Genomic DNA, 15,183 nt, shown 5'->3' on the forward strand with positions numbered 1-15,183 from the left:
CCCAAGGATTGAGGAGAGAGAAGGAAGAAAGGTGAGGCACAGAGGTCGAAGCCGTCTGAGACCGACAGATGCAACAGTATGGTTCAAGAAGGAGAGTTTGGTCCAGAAATAGGATCTGAAGTGGCCTGAGCCCAGATTCCTTTCAGAGAGCACAGATAACCTACTTAAAGCAGCTGGTTGAGTGAAAGAAGGAAATCTTCTTGAATCTGCCAGATCATGTCCACCTGTTGCAGCATGACATCCTTACTCCTCCTGGACTTGTTGTGCAGCAATAATCCTATCAGATTCCTGAGGCCAGGTGCCTCATCATTGAGACCAAAATGAAGGATATGCTCTGGCTTGGGGATATAGAGGAGTCCTCAGCCATAGTGTTGGCGCCAAAACCAGATGAGACCATAAGATTCTGCATTGAGTTTAAAAAGGTAAATGAGGTCTCAAAACTTGATGTGTACCCAGTGCCAAGAATGAACTGATTGAGTGTCCGGGATCAGCCCAATTCATTTGTATCTTGGACCTTACAAAAGGCTATTGGCAGGTACCTCTCATGCCAGTGGTGAAGAAGATTCATTCTGAACACCAGGGAGACTTTTTCAGTTCACAGTCCTCCAGTTTGGACTCCATGGCGCACCTGCAACATTTCAACGCATGGTTAACAGCCTGCTCTGCCTACACCAAGGCTATGCAGCCGCCTACTTGGATGACACTGTGATGTACAGCCCATATTGGAAGACACATCTAAGCCAAATCCAAGCCCTGCTAACCAGTCTGAGTTAAGCAGGACTAGCCGCTAACACTAAGAAGTGCTTGTTAGGAGGGCAAGAAGTTCAATATCTTGGCTGCACCCTGGGAAAGGGCAAGGTCCATCCGCAAACCTGGAAAATCAAGGCAATCACCTGGGTACCAGTCCCGCAAACAAAATCAAAAGTGAGAGCATTCTTCGGCCTTATGGTGTATTACAGAAGCTTTATCTTCAATTTCTCTGAGAAGGCGAAGCCTCTCATAAGGCTGTTTAAGAAAGAACCGGGGAAGGTCTAGTGGTCAGTGGAAACAGGTTAGCCCCCTCCTGGCTTTGAAAGAGGCAATATGCTCTGACCCATTCCTGTTAAGTCCAGATTTCACCAAACCCTTCACGGTGCACATTGATGCCTCAAAAGTAGGCTTGAGAGCAATCTTAGTCCAGGAGAAGTATGGCTAAGAACATTCTGCAGCTGGAGAGGTGTTACTCAACAATTGAGAAAGAGGTCTTGGCAGTCAAGTGGGCCTTAGAGGTCTTGTGCTATTACCTGCTGGGATGGCAGTTCACACTCTTAATGGACCACCAACTGCTCCTATGGATGAATAGAAACTGTTGGATTCGTGGACCTTTGAGCCTGCTGGGACAGATGAAGACTCACCGTGGGAAGATCCACAGTGGTTGTCAAAGCCGGGAGGCGGCATGGGGCAGGAGAACGGAGGGATCTTCACCACTGGAAGTCCGAGGTCCCCCCAGGAGGAGCCCATGAGGACCCGAGCTGCTTGGACTTACGTGCAGTCTCCTGTGGGCCGGTGTCTGAAGAGGAGTTCCAGAGGATCAAGAAGAGTAGAGCTGAAGCCAGGAGGCCAACTGGAACTTCACCACTGGAAGCCTGCGGTCCCCCCAAGAGGAGCTCGTGAGGACCCGAGCCGCTTGGACATAGGCGAGGCCTCCTGGATGAAAGCCAGAGTCAGGAACCAGTGGACGAAAGCTGGAGTCAGAAGCCAGTGGACGAGAGCCGGAATCAGAAGCCAGGAACAAGCCGAAGTCAGAATCTGCAACTAGCAACTCAGGACGAGTGAACCTCGTTGCAAGGCAAAACATAGGCCTACCTGCAGGGTTTAAATACCCCTGCAGCGTCTGACGAAATCAGTGGGCTTTTCTCCATCTTCCCGCGCTGGCCCCTTTAAATCCTGAGCCCCTGCGTGCGTGTGCCTAGGGGGCGGGGCCAGGCACGGAGGATCGACGGCATCTCCCTCGAGGAGGGAGCGCCGCAGCAGAAGCCGGGACGGGTCTTGCCGGCTGGGGAGGCATTTCAGCGGCCCGGGCGGGCCCCGAGGTAGGTGGAGGGACCGGGGCACGGCCCGGGACCGTAACAGAAACAAGGAGTCCAATGCGAGGGTGATAAGATAACACCCTGGCCCTATAGTCCTTCAGCTATAAAATATGTCACAGGGCAGGCAGGGAAAACACCAATGCAGATTTCCTGTCTAGAGAGGTGTCCCTAATACAGGCAGGCATTATCCTGACAAGGTTAAGCTTGAGGGGTGGGTATGTGAGAGAGTTTATAGGAAACTCCCTCAGACCACCATTAGGGACCGTGCACAGCTGTCTCGACCAGTCTTCCTTAAGATCCAGACCCACAAAGAATCCTGGGGAGGAACCCCTCACCAATGTACAATAATTCAGTGCCTAGAAGGGTTAGAGAGGCCCCGGGGAGCAGGCAGAGACCCACCATTTGCCAAGACCTGTTATGTTTAAGGACTGTATGCTATCTGAAGTTAAAGTGAGCTGCACTCATTTGTTTTGATTTTGGTTTTGCCACTGTAAATAAACTGCACCTAAGGAACAGCCAGAATCTGCCTCCTAATTTATCTGGTTGTTTCCAAGCGACTGTTGCCCCATTACCTCAGACTTCTAAAGCCCTAGTGGAACCAGGCCACACTGGAACTTAACAGGAGAATATCTATGTCACAAACGTCAGACACACTCTGTTTTGGTATCTCTCCAATTGCAATATGACCTTGGATTTACCCTTCCAAATTTCCTGTTTACCAAATTCTTCTAAGCTCCAGCTTCCAACCTGGGCTGGGGAGTTCATCTGCAAGGACTTCACACATGAGGCCTGGATGAGCCTGCTGAAACTGTGGGCAGTTCTGAATAATCTAAAGGTTTTTGGAAATCAGGTGATCAACAGAATTGCCCTGGTCCAAAAAGACAACCAAATGGTAATGCTATTACTTTGTCACTGTTGAAGTATACCTAATTGTAACTGCCTGGAACAGGAAGATACAAGTCTTCTACTCCAGGGGGGGTAAAGAAAGCAAAGTAGTAACAGATACCTTCTCCCTTAATTAGGAGATTGGTCTTCTGTATATTTATTCTCCCCAACTTCTGATGGCCAAAACCTTGATAACACTTGGAAAGAACCAGGGAATTATGGTCCTCATAACTCTTCTTCACCTGAGACAGATTTGATTTCCATTTCTCCAGGATTTGCCACTGATGGAATCAATGAAGTTGAGGATTTTCCCCAACTCTATTTATGCAGAACCAGGGATTGTTTTTCCTCCCCCTAGAATTTGGATGTTGAGGTGGACTCAATATGATCTTTCAGTTACTTTGAAATGGTGTCTAAAATTATTCTCTCATCTAGACAAGAATCCACCTAAAGATCTTGTGAGTTTAAATAGAGGAAGTCTGATGTTAGAAATGAGAGCAAGTCCCTATATCCAATATTTTGTCCCACTCAAAAACTGTTTGATCCCCTACATCTTACAAATCTGAACTCAAACCCTCATGGTTCACTTCAGTGCAATTGGTGCTGATCACCAACATTTAGAAGGAAAACTATTTATGTCTAGCCTCTAGTTTGTAGCATCCATGCAGGACATTCTTCAATTGAAGACTCCAACCACCCTCTCATTGTGTCTTGGGACATCGGCATAGTTCTAACTCAGCTAATGAAAACCCCTTTTGAGTCTCTAAATGCATGTGAGCTGCAGTACCTGATCTGGTACTGGTCACTTAAGCCTGCAGAGTCAGTGATTTATCTAGCTTATACCAGATTTCATCATAGTGTGGTGTTTTGAACAAATCCTTAAGCTTCTGCCTGAGGTGGTGTCAGACTTCCACTTTAATCATTTGTCCACCTTTTTTTGCTTGCTCATATCTCCATAAGGATGAAAAGGCTCTTCATGTGGATGTTCATCCAGTTTTTTGTTACATTTGACCCTAATAGACCCTAATATTGTAATGACAAAGTGCACCAGAGTGGTTTTTCAAAGCAAGGCACCTAACTTAGGGGCCGATGCAATACCGTGTGCTTAGCCCAGCGCACTGTATAACCCACAGTTGGACGCAAGTTGTATAGGCGCTAACTAATCCCCTTTATTCAATAAGGGATTAGCGCCTCTACAACACACGTCCAATGTGGAGTGAAACTAATAGCGCTCATCACATGCAAATGCATGTGAATGAGGTTATTAGCTATTCACTTGCTATGCTGAATGCAATCATGTGAACCATGTATTTGGTGAATTGCTTTATCTAGGGAACACATTACAATTTAACAATTTCACGTTCTTTTCAGACTGATAGCTTTTGTTGGACAATGTAAGAAGTAAAATTTTGGGACTTCATTAGTCCCTTCTTCTATGGTCTCGAAAGCTTATGTGTAATGCTATTCAATCCAATTAAAAGTATCACAACTAGCAAAAAATCCTGCTCTTTAAGTTAAGAGTTTGAATTGGACTTCTTGTGATTTATCAGCTTTGGATCTTGGCTTTCTGCATTGTTTAGGGCTAAATATGGCAGCCAGTTTGGCTTATTCCAGTGAATCAAGATGTGTCTACTCTACACAAATAGTTTCAGTTGACCCTATGGCATTTAATTCCATGTATGTATAAAGCACTTTATGAAAACACAAACAACTTACAGTTTTAAGTTGAACACATTGAAATTATGTCTTGCTCAAGATCAGAATGTGAGTGGTTCGGTTGAGTTGTCCATGACTCATAGCCTTACATTATCAAAAAAGATATAGTTGCGATGGAGAAGGTACAGAGAAGGGCAACCAAAATGATAAAGGAGATGGAACAGCTCCCCTATGAGGAAAGGCTGAAGAAGTTAGGACTGTTCAGCTTGGAGAAGAGACGGCTGAGGGGGGATATGATAGAGGTCTTTAAGATCATGAGAGGTCTTGAACGAGTAGATGTGACTCGGTTATTTACACTTTCGAATAATAGAAGGACTAGGGGGCATTCCATGAAGTTAGCAAGTAACACATTTAAGACTAATCGGAGAAAATTCTTTTTCACTCAACGCATAATAAAGCTCTGGAATTTGTTGCCAGAGGAGGTGGTTAGTGCAGTTAGTGTAGCTGGGTTCAAAAAAGGTTTGGATAAGTTCTTGGAGGAGAAGTCCATTAATGGCTATTGATCAATTATACTTAGGGAATAGCCACTGCTATTAATTGCATCAGTAGCATGGGATCTTCTTAGTGTTTGGGTAATTGCCAGGTTCTTGTGGCCTGGTTTTGGCCTCTGTTGGAAACAGGATGCTGGGCTTGATGGACCCTTGGTCTGACCCAGCATGGCAATTTCTTATGTTCTTATGTTCTTATCAGTTGTTGCAAACCTTGGATTGTGCTACCACTGCAATTATACTTTTGTTCTAGATTTACAGCGGGAAGATATATACAGTATAGAAATTATAGGTGGAGCAACTCGAATCCCAGCAGTAAAGGAACAAATTGCAAAATTTTTTCACAAAGATGTGAGCACCACATTAAATGCTGATGAAGCAGTTGCCAGAGGCTGTGCGTTACAGGTATTGTTATTAATAGTACTATTAAATTATTTTCTGGTGTCTTTACAATATTAGAAATAAGTCAAAACTGTTCATAATGGGACAGAATTCCAGTAGAAATCCTTCTCCTCCAATTCAGTAAACAAATACTCTAACAGACACTTCAGCAGTGGGTATAGAGCAGAACTTTGGCATTTCCCTCTTTTATTTGTTTTTTTATTTAAAATATTTATTACTCTATCTAAACTTCCATGCAAGTTAGAATCCATTGGGTAGATTTTAAAAGGGCCGCACATGCGCACATAAATACACACTATTTTATAACCTATGCACGTAGGTTATAAAATACTCTTCATGTGCACTTGTCTGCAGCTGTATACACATATCTTACACGTGGCACTTTGCTACAACTCCTCGTTAGGCAGAGAGAGAGAGAGAGCACAAACATCTTTATAAGGCTTAGTCCTATACTCTATGGACCATTGTAAGGGGGCACTTTGATTTGGGGTGATTTTTTGGAAGGTGGGTTGAGGTTAGGGGGTGGTATTACACATTCAGAGGTATCCATTGTAAAATTGACATCATTAAAGAATTTTAGACCTTATAAGTAATGAAAAGGAGTTGATTTGTTCAATGCAGCCAACAGCCATTGCAGTGTACAAATCATCTCCTCTTGTTAGAATATCAGCTGAGGAAAATTTGAAGTTACATGCGTCAATGCTAGCCCCGCCTCTGGAATGCCCATGCCCGGTCCATTTTCCACCTACTTTTTCTGGGCGCGTGTACATTGACGTACGCGCGCCCTTTCTGGATATCTAAAATTCTTACAGGACAAGCAGGATGGTAGTCCTCACATATGGGTGACATCACAGGATGGAGCCCAATCACTGAACACTTTTGTCAAAGTTTCCAGAACTTTGACTGGCCCCTACTGGGCATGCCCAGCATGGCACTAACCCTGCAGCCAGCAGGGGTCCCCCTTCAGTCTTCTTTTTTCCATGCAGCAGTAGCCTCGCGGTAAAGGAGCTCTGCAGAGATTCCTGACAGGAATTTTCCTCACGGAATTACTAAAAGTTTATTTGCCCCACAGGGGTCCCTCCTTTAGCTTTTTTCAGTCCGCGGTACTCCGGTAAGTTTTTACCCGTTTTCTGTCGATTACCGTCGAGTTTGGCCATCGCGGCCTACTGGCCGTCAGCCGTACCACGGCTCGATTTTTTCCATGGCCATGGCGTCGGGGTTCCATCGGTGCCCAGACTGTAATCGCACCATGTCCATCACAGACCCCCATAAAATCTGTATTATGTGTCTAGGACATGAGCACGATGTCTTGACCTGTATCAAATGTGCACTTATGACACCAAAAGGTTGCAAGGCCAGAATGGAGAAGATGGAACTTATCTTCCGTGCTCAAACTCCGACTCCGTCCATTGCATCGACGTCGTCAGAACCGGCACCATCAACTTCGCGCGAGCATCGACCACCGGCCGGTGACCGTCCGGCATCAACGACATCTCGGCCTTCGACACCCTCTACTCCCCCTCAGTACCGAGGGGATCGAAGAGACAAACATCGCCATCGACACTGTAAGTCTCGGACCATCGAGGGAGCAAAATCATCGACTCGCCATCGTCCGAGCCGCCGTCGAAGAAACCCTGTCCAGAAAAGGCACCGACCTTTTTGGCGACCGGGTCACCAAGGCAACTCTCACCCGACAGGGGATCGGGAGCCTCGACTCCGCCTTTAACGGTAGTCCCTCCTGCTATGCCTCTGCCTCCTTCTTCTGTTCCGGAGCTGGGGCTGCTTGCTCCAGGTCTCCGAGAAGAACTGGACCGGATGGTTCAGGAGGCCATCGACAAGGCGATGCAACGACTCCAGGTTCCTCCAACACCGGTACCAATTGCGGAACCGTTCACCGACCTGATTCCGGCAGCATTGGCACCGCTGCTCTCCAGGATGGAAGCGCTCATTGCCGCTTTTCCTCCGATGGACCCCGGGTCACCGATGGCTCCGGTGCCCTCCCCGCTTACATTGTCATCGGGAGGAGAAACACAGTTTCGCATCCCTCCATCAGGAGTTCTGTCTCAGCCATCGATGCCGATAAGTCCCTCACCACCGATCCAACCATCGGTGCTGATACGTCCGTCGGCGCCACCAAGCCATCCATTGATGCCCTCGATGCCTGCGCCGGTACTTTCAATGCCTTCATCGGTGCCTCCGATAATTCCTCCGATTCCTTCGGAGCCTAGGCCAGGACCTTCAGGTATCCCAACATCCCTCCCCCTCTAGTTCCTACAGGGACAGGTGCTGAACCTTATGATACCTGGACTGATGATTCCTCGCCAGACAACGATGATTTACCTTCACTACCTTCACCCACTGAAAGTAGGAAGTGTTCTCCTCCAGAGGACCCCTCCTTTTTAAGTTTTGTGAAGGAAATGTCTGAATTGATTCCCTTCCAGTTGCAGACTGAACAGGATGACAGATATCAGATGATGGAGTTGCTCCAATTCTTGGATGCTCCTAAAGAAATAACCCCCATCCATATCCACCAGGTTCTTCTAGATCTCCTCAAGAAGAACTGGGAACATCCTGGATCCATTGCTCCAGTCCATAGAAAGGCTGACACTACCTACTTGGTGCAGTTAGCTCCAGGCTTTCAGAAAACTCAATTGGATCACCAATCTGTACTTGTTGAATCTGCACAAAAGAGAGCAAAGAGATCAAAGCCTCACACTTCTTTCCCCCCTGGCAAGGAACAGAAGTTTCTAGATGCCATTGGACGCCAAGTATTCCAAGGCTCAGTGCTCATCTCCCGGATTGCCGCTTATCAGCTCTATATGACCCAATATAATAGGGTCATTTTTAAGCAGATATAAGACTTGACAGATACTAGATATGTGAATCGGAACCGGAATCGGTTCTGATTCCGGTTCCAATTCACATCGTGGTTTTTTTTTCGTACGGCCTGATCGTGGTTTTGTTTATCGGCTGTGCCCGAGCTGATAAACAAAAAACCCACCCCGACCCTTTAAAACTAATCCCTTAGATTCCCCCACCCTCCAGACCCCCACAAAAAACTTTTTACAGGTAACTGGTGGTCCAGTGGGAGTCCTGGGAGTGATCTCCCGCTCTCGGGCCATCAGCTGCTACTAATAAAAATGGCGCCGATGGCTTTTGCCCTTACCATGTGACAGGGTATCCGTGCCATTGGCCGGCCCCTGTCACATGGTAGGAGCACTGGATGGCCCGCACCATTTTTAAAGATGGCGCCGGCCATCCAGTGCTCCCTCCATGTGATGAAATCTGGAAAGCTATGTGCACAAATGCTCGTAGTTTGGGCAATAAAATCCCAGATCTGCAAGCCCTAATGGAGGAGGCGGACTTGGACATTATTGCTGTCACAGAGACATGGTTCACGGAATGATTGGGATACAGCAATACTGGGCTATAACTTGTTAAGGAAGGACAGAGAGGATAGGAAAGGGGGAGGAGTGGCTCTTTATGTAGGAAACAATATCCAAGCATCTGAGCTGCAAGGAAGATAGGGCAATGAAGAAGCTTTATGGGCCAACCTAAAAAAAGATGGGGCATCCATTTTTATTGGAGTGGTTTACAGGCCTCCAAACCAAAAAGAAGAGCTGGACAGAGATCTGGTTGAAGACATCCAAAAGGTGGGAAAGAAGAGAGACGTGGTGATCGTTGGAGACTTTAATTTGCCGGATGTAGACTGGAGAATCCCATCTGCAGAATCTAACAATAGTAAAGAAATAGTGGATGCCCTACAAGGAGCTTTGTTCAAACAAATGGTAATCGAACCCACAAGAGAGGGGGTTATACTCGATTTAGTGCTCACTAATGGAGATAATGTCTCTGATGTCCAGGTGGGTGCCCATCTCAGCACCAGTGATCATCATACGATATGGTTTAATATCACAAAAAGGATAGGGAAAAGAAGCACAAAGACCCAAGTTTTGCAGTTCAAAAACACAGACTTTGATGAAATGGGGAAGTATCTGGAGGAAGAACTAGTAGGCTGGGAGAACGAGAGAGACGTGGAACAACAGTGGACCAAACTAAAAGGAGCAATTACCAAGGCAACTAATCTATATGTTTGAAAAGTAAAGAAAAGCAAAAGAAAAATGAAACCTATCTGGTTCTCACAGGAGGTGGCTGGCAAAATAAAGGCTAAAAGAACAGCGTTCAAGAAATATAAAGGATCCCAAAGGGAGGAGCACAAGGAAGAATATCTGGTAGAAATGAGGGAGACAAAGAAACTAATCAAGACGGCAAAAAGTCAAGCGGAAGAAAGGATTGCCAAGGAGGTAAAGAGAGGTGACAAAACATTTTTCAGATACATCAGTGAAAGGAGAAAAGTTCAAAGTGGTATAGTAAAATTGAAAGATGAAAAGGATTAATGTTTGGACAGAGACGAAGAAATGGCAGAAACATTAAACAAATACTTCAGTTCGGTGTTCACTAAAGAGGACCCTGGAGGACCATCGCTAGTTAACAAGAAACTGAAGGGGAATGGAGTAGATGTAATTCCATTTACAGTAGAGAATGTATGGGAAGATCTGGGGAAACTGAAAGTGGGCAAAGCCATGGAGCCTGATGAGGTTCATCCCAGGATACTGAGGGAGCTTAGAGATGTGCTGGCGGGTCCTCTGTGTGACCTGTTCAATAGATCCTTAGAAACGGGAGTGGTGCCGAGTGATTGGAGAAGAGCGGTGGTGGTCCCGCTTCACAAGAGTGGGAACAGAGAAGAGGCTGATAACTACAGACCGGTCAGCCTCACCTCAGTGGTGGGAAAAGTAATGGAATTACTGTTGAAAGAAAGAATAGTGAACTAGGCGTTTGACAAAGTTTCTCATGAGAGGCTTCTAGGAAAAGTAAAAAGTCATGGAATAGGTGGCGATGTCCTTTCGTGGATTGCAAACTGGCTAAAAGACAGGAAATAGAGAGTAGGATTAAATGGACAATTTTCTCAGTGGAAGGGAGTGGCCAGTGGAGTGCCTCAGGGATCTGTATTGGGACCCTTACTTTTCAATATATTTATAAATGATCTGGAAAGAAATACGACGAGTGAGATAATCAAATTTGCAGATGACACAAAATTGTTCAAAGTAGTTAAATCACAAGCAGATTGTGATAAATTGCAGGAAGACCTTGTGAGACTGGAAAATTGGGCATCCAAATGGCAGATGAAATTTAATGTGGATAAGTGCAAGATGATGCATATAGGGAAAAATAACCCATGCTATAATTACACAATGTTGGGTTCCATATTAGGTGCTACAACCCAAGAAAGAGATCTAGGCGTCATAGTGGATAACACATTGAAATCGTCGGTTCAGTGTGCTGTGGCAGTCAAAAAAGCAAACAGAATGTTGGGAATTATTAGAAAGGGCATAGTGAATAAAACAGAAAATATCATAAAGCCTCTGTATCGCTCCATGGTGAGACCGCACCTTGAATACTGTGTACAATTCTGGTTGCCGCATCTCAAAAAAGATATAATTGTGATGGAGAAGGTACAGAGAAGGGCTACCAAAATGATAAGGGGAATGGAACAGCTCCCCTATGAGGAAAGACTAAAGAGGTTAGGACTTTTCAGCTTGGAGAAGAGACGGCTGAGGGGGGATATGATAGAGATGTTTAAAATCATGAGAGGTCTAGAATGGGTAGATGTGAATCGGTTATTTACTCTTTCGGATAATAGACTAGGGGGCACTCCATGAAGTTAGCATGTGGCACATTTAAAACTAATCAGAGAAAGTTCTTCTTCACTCAACGCACAATTAAACTCTGGAATTTGTTGCCAGAGGACGTGGTTAGTTCAATTAGTATAGCTTTGTTTAAAAAAGGATTGGATAAGTTCTTGGAGGAGAAGTCCATCACCTGCTATTAATTAAGTTGACTTAGAAAATAGTCACTGCTATATTACAAGCAACGATAACATGAAATAGTTTTTGGGTACTTGCCAGGTTCTTATGGCCTGGATTGGCCACTGTTGGAAACAGGATGCTGGGCTTGATGGACCCTTGGTCTGACACAGTATGGCATGTTCTTATTTTCTTATTTTATCTACAGTCGTGAGATTTGCTGGACCAGAGAAAGCATGGATTCACCAGTTGAAGATCCTGTCAGACAAATCTGATTGACTTTTTTGACTGGGTAACCAAGGAATTGGATCAAGGAAGAGCGCTCGATGTCATCTACTTGGATTTCAGCAAGGCTTTTGATACGGTCTCACACAGGAGACTGGTGAATAAAATGAGAAGCTTAGGAGTGAGTGCCGAGGTGGTGACCTGGATTGCAAACTGGTTGACGGACAGAAAACAATGTGTGATGGTAAATGGAACTTACTCTGAAGAGACAGTGTTAAGCGGAGTACTGCAGGGATCAGTGTTGGGACCGGTCCTGTTCAATATCTTTGTGAGCGACATTGCGGATGGGATAGAAGTTAAGGTTTGTCTTTTTGCGGATGACACTAAGATCTGCAACAGAGTGGACTCGCCGGAAGGAGTGGAGAGAATGAGACAGGATTTAAGGAAGCTGAAAGAATGGTTGAAGATATGGCAGCTGAGATTCAATGCCAAGAAGTACAGAGTCATGCACATGGGGTGTGGAAATCCGAAAGAACTGTATTCGATGGGGGGAGAAAGGCTGATATGTACGGAGCAGGAGAGAGACCTTGGGGTGATAGTCTCTAATGATCTGAAGACGGCGAAACAATGTGACAAGGCGATAGCTAAAGCCAGAAGAATGCTGGGCTGCATAGAGAAAGGAATATCGAGTAAGAAAAGGGAAGTGATAATCCCCTTGTACAGGTCCTTGGTGAGGCCTCACATGGAGTACTGTGTTCAGTTCTGGAGACCGTATCTCCAAAGGGACAGAGACAGGATAGAGGCGGTCCAGAGAAGGGCGACCAAAAAGGTGGAGGGTCTTCATCAAATGACTTATGAGGAGAAATTGAAGAATCTAAATATGTACACCCTGGAGGAAAGGAGGAGTAGGGGTGATATGATTTAAACTTTCAGATACTTGAAAGGTTTTAATGATCCAAAGACAACGACAAACCTTTTCCGTTGCAAAAAAATCAGAAGAACCAGGGGTCACGATTTAAAACTCCAGGGAGGAAGACTCAGACCAATGTCAGGAAGTTTATGTTTATGATATACAGAAGTATTTTCCTGTTTTTTTACAATGTAACAATTGTTGAAAAATTCAATAAAATATAAATTTTAAAAAAAAGAACCAATGTCAGGAAGTATTTCTTCACGGATAGGGTAGTGGATGCCTGGAATGCCGTTCCGGAGGAAGTGGTGAAGACCAAAACTGTGAAGGATTTCAAAGGGGCATGGGATAAACATTGTGGATCCATGAAGTCTAGAGGATGTGAATGAAGAGAAGAGGCAAGGGGTGGCTTGCTTGCGGGAATGACGGCTACTACCTGGAGATTAATATCCTTATTCAATAAACATACACACAGTTAATGCGACTCCAACATTGCTCTATGCTTCAACGGCAAGAGGAAATGTGGAAAAAAAGATTTGCATCCACAAAAAAGCAGGGGTGTAGCTTGCTTGTTACGGCGGTTACTATCCCAAACCAAATAAGCTTGATACTTCACTTTCAGTGCACATCCAGCATAGCTCTCTGCTTCAACGGCAGGGAAAATGAAGAAAAGATGATTTATATTCAGCATCAACCAACAAGAAATGAATTACATGTCCTGGTAAACAAATAAGCATGGGTGTAGCTTGCTTGTTACGGCAGTTACTATCCCGAATCAATTAAGCCTGATACTTCACTTGGAATACATATCCTGCACAGCTCACTACTTAAACAACAGGGGGGAATGAAGTAAAGAGGATTTATATTCAGACAACCAACAAGGACTGAAATGCACATGCAGGGTAAACAAACGGGAGTAGCTTGCTTATTACGGTGGTTACTACCCCAAACCAATTAGCTAGATACTTCACTTAGATGCAGCTCCAGCACTGCTGCTGCATTGATGGTGGGGGTGGAAGGGGATTGGAACCAAAAGGTTACCAATAAGGGCCCTGACCTCAGCGGTCAGAGTAACAGATAAGTATGAAAACAAATAGGTGTGAAAGCTTGCTGGGCAGACTGGATGGGCCGTTTGGTCTTCTTTTGCCATCACTTCTATGTTTCTATGGAGGCTATGGGAAGACTCACCTCCAAAGGCTGGAGAGGAATGTTCAGGAGTTTGACGATGTCATCCATAATGAAGCTGCCACTGGCTCCGGTATCAACAAGTGCAGTGGTAGCAAAGGTGTGGGCCTGAATACCCAGGGATACAGGAAGCAAGAGCTAAGGGCCAGTAACAGTTACGCCCAAGCTCGGGACCCCCGCCAGGATCAGGTGTTGCAGTTTCCCGGCTGCACCAGGAAGGATTACAAACGATGTCCAGAGGTGCCACAGTAAAGGTAAAGACCCTCCTTCCGCCGACGGAGATGTTCATTCGGAGACAAGCGCCCACGATTTACCTCCATAGGTTCCACCGCGGAGGGAGGTGGTGATGCTGGAGTCTTTACTGGATGATTGGAGGCACTTGTGGGATGTGCTGTAGGAGGGCATGGAGCCTTTACTTCTAGGCGTCTTTGCCGGAGACGATGATCAATCTTACCGGCAAGGAATATCAGGTCTTCTAGAGACGTGGGAGTCTCACGGATGGAGAGCTCATCTTTGAGAGCACAGGAGAGTCCATCTAGGAAGATGGCTTGCAGACAATCTTCTTGCCACCCAAGCTCTGTGGCCAGAGTCCTAAACTCCACCATATACTCGGAGAGGGTCCTTGTCCCTTGACAGAGGTGGAGTAGAATTTGGCTGGCCCCAGCCTGGCAGCTGGGGTCTCCGAAGGTCTGCTTGAAGAGAGCGATTAATTCAGACAACTTGAAGAGGATAGAAACATTGAAACATAGAAATGACGGCAGAAGAAGACCAAACGGCCCATCCAGTCTGCCCAGCAAGTTTCACACATTTTTTCTCATACTTATCTGTTTCTCTTAGCTCTTTGGTTCTATTTCCCTTCCACCCCCACCATTAATGTAGAGAGCAGTGAATGAGCTGCATCCAAGTGAAATATCAAGCTTGATTAGTTAGGGGTAGTAGGGGAAGTAACCGCCGCAATAAGCAAGCTACACCCATGCTTATTTGTTTTACCCAGACTATGTTATTCAGCCCTTATTGGTTGTTTTTCTTCTCCCCTGCCGTTGAAGCAGGGAGCTATGCTGGATATGCGTGTAGTATCAGTTTTTCTTCTCCCCTGCCGTTGAAGCAGAGAGCTATGCTGGAAATGCATTGAAAGTGAAATATCAGGCTTATTTGGTTTGGGGTAGTAACCGCCGTAACAAGCCAGCTACTCCCCGCTTTGTGAGTGCGAATCCTTTTTTCTTCTCCCCTGCCGTTGAAGCAGAGAGCTATGCTGGATATGCGAGAAGTATCAGTTTTTCTTCTCCCCTGCCGTTGAAGCAGAGAGCTATGCTGGATATGCGTGAAGTATCAGTTTTTCTTCTCCCCTGCCGTTGAAGCAGAGAGCTATGCTGGATATGCGTGAAGTATCAGTTTTTCTTCTCCCCTGCCGTTGAAGCAGAGAGCTATGCTGGATATGC

The 15,183-nt window shown here is 45.6% G+C and overlaps 1 protein-coding gene across 1 annotated transcript in view; it reads left to right on the forward strand.

Moving 5' to 3' along the window:
• Positions 1–15,183, forward strand: part of HSPA4L (heat shock protein family A (Hsp70) member 4 like) — a 626,705-nt gene that overhangs the window by 327,472 nt on the left and 284,050 nt on the right. Inside the window, exon 9 of the mRNA XM_029590014.1 lies at positions 5,412–5,563. Coding sequence (XP_029445874.1) covers positions 5,412–5,563 — 152 coding nt within the window. The remainder of the gene's footprint in view (positions 1–5,411; positions 5,564–15,183) is intronic.

This window comes from Rhinatrema bivittatum, chromosome 1, assembly GCF_901001135.1.
Source record: "Rhinatrema bivittatum chromosome 1, aRhiBiv1.1, whole genome shotgun sequence".
Lineage (NCBI taxonomy): Eukaryota > Metazoa > Chordata > Amphibia > Gymnophiona > Rhinatrematidae > Rhinatrema > Rhinatrema bivittatum.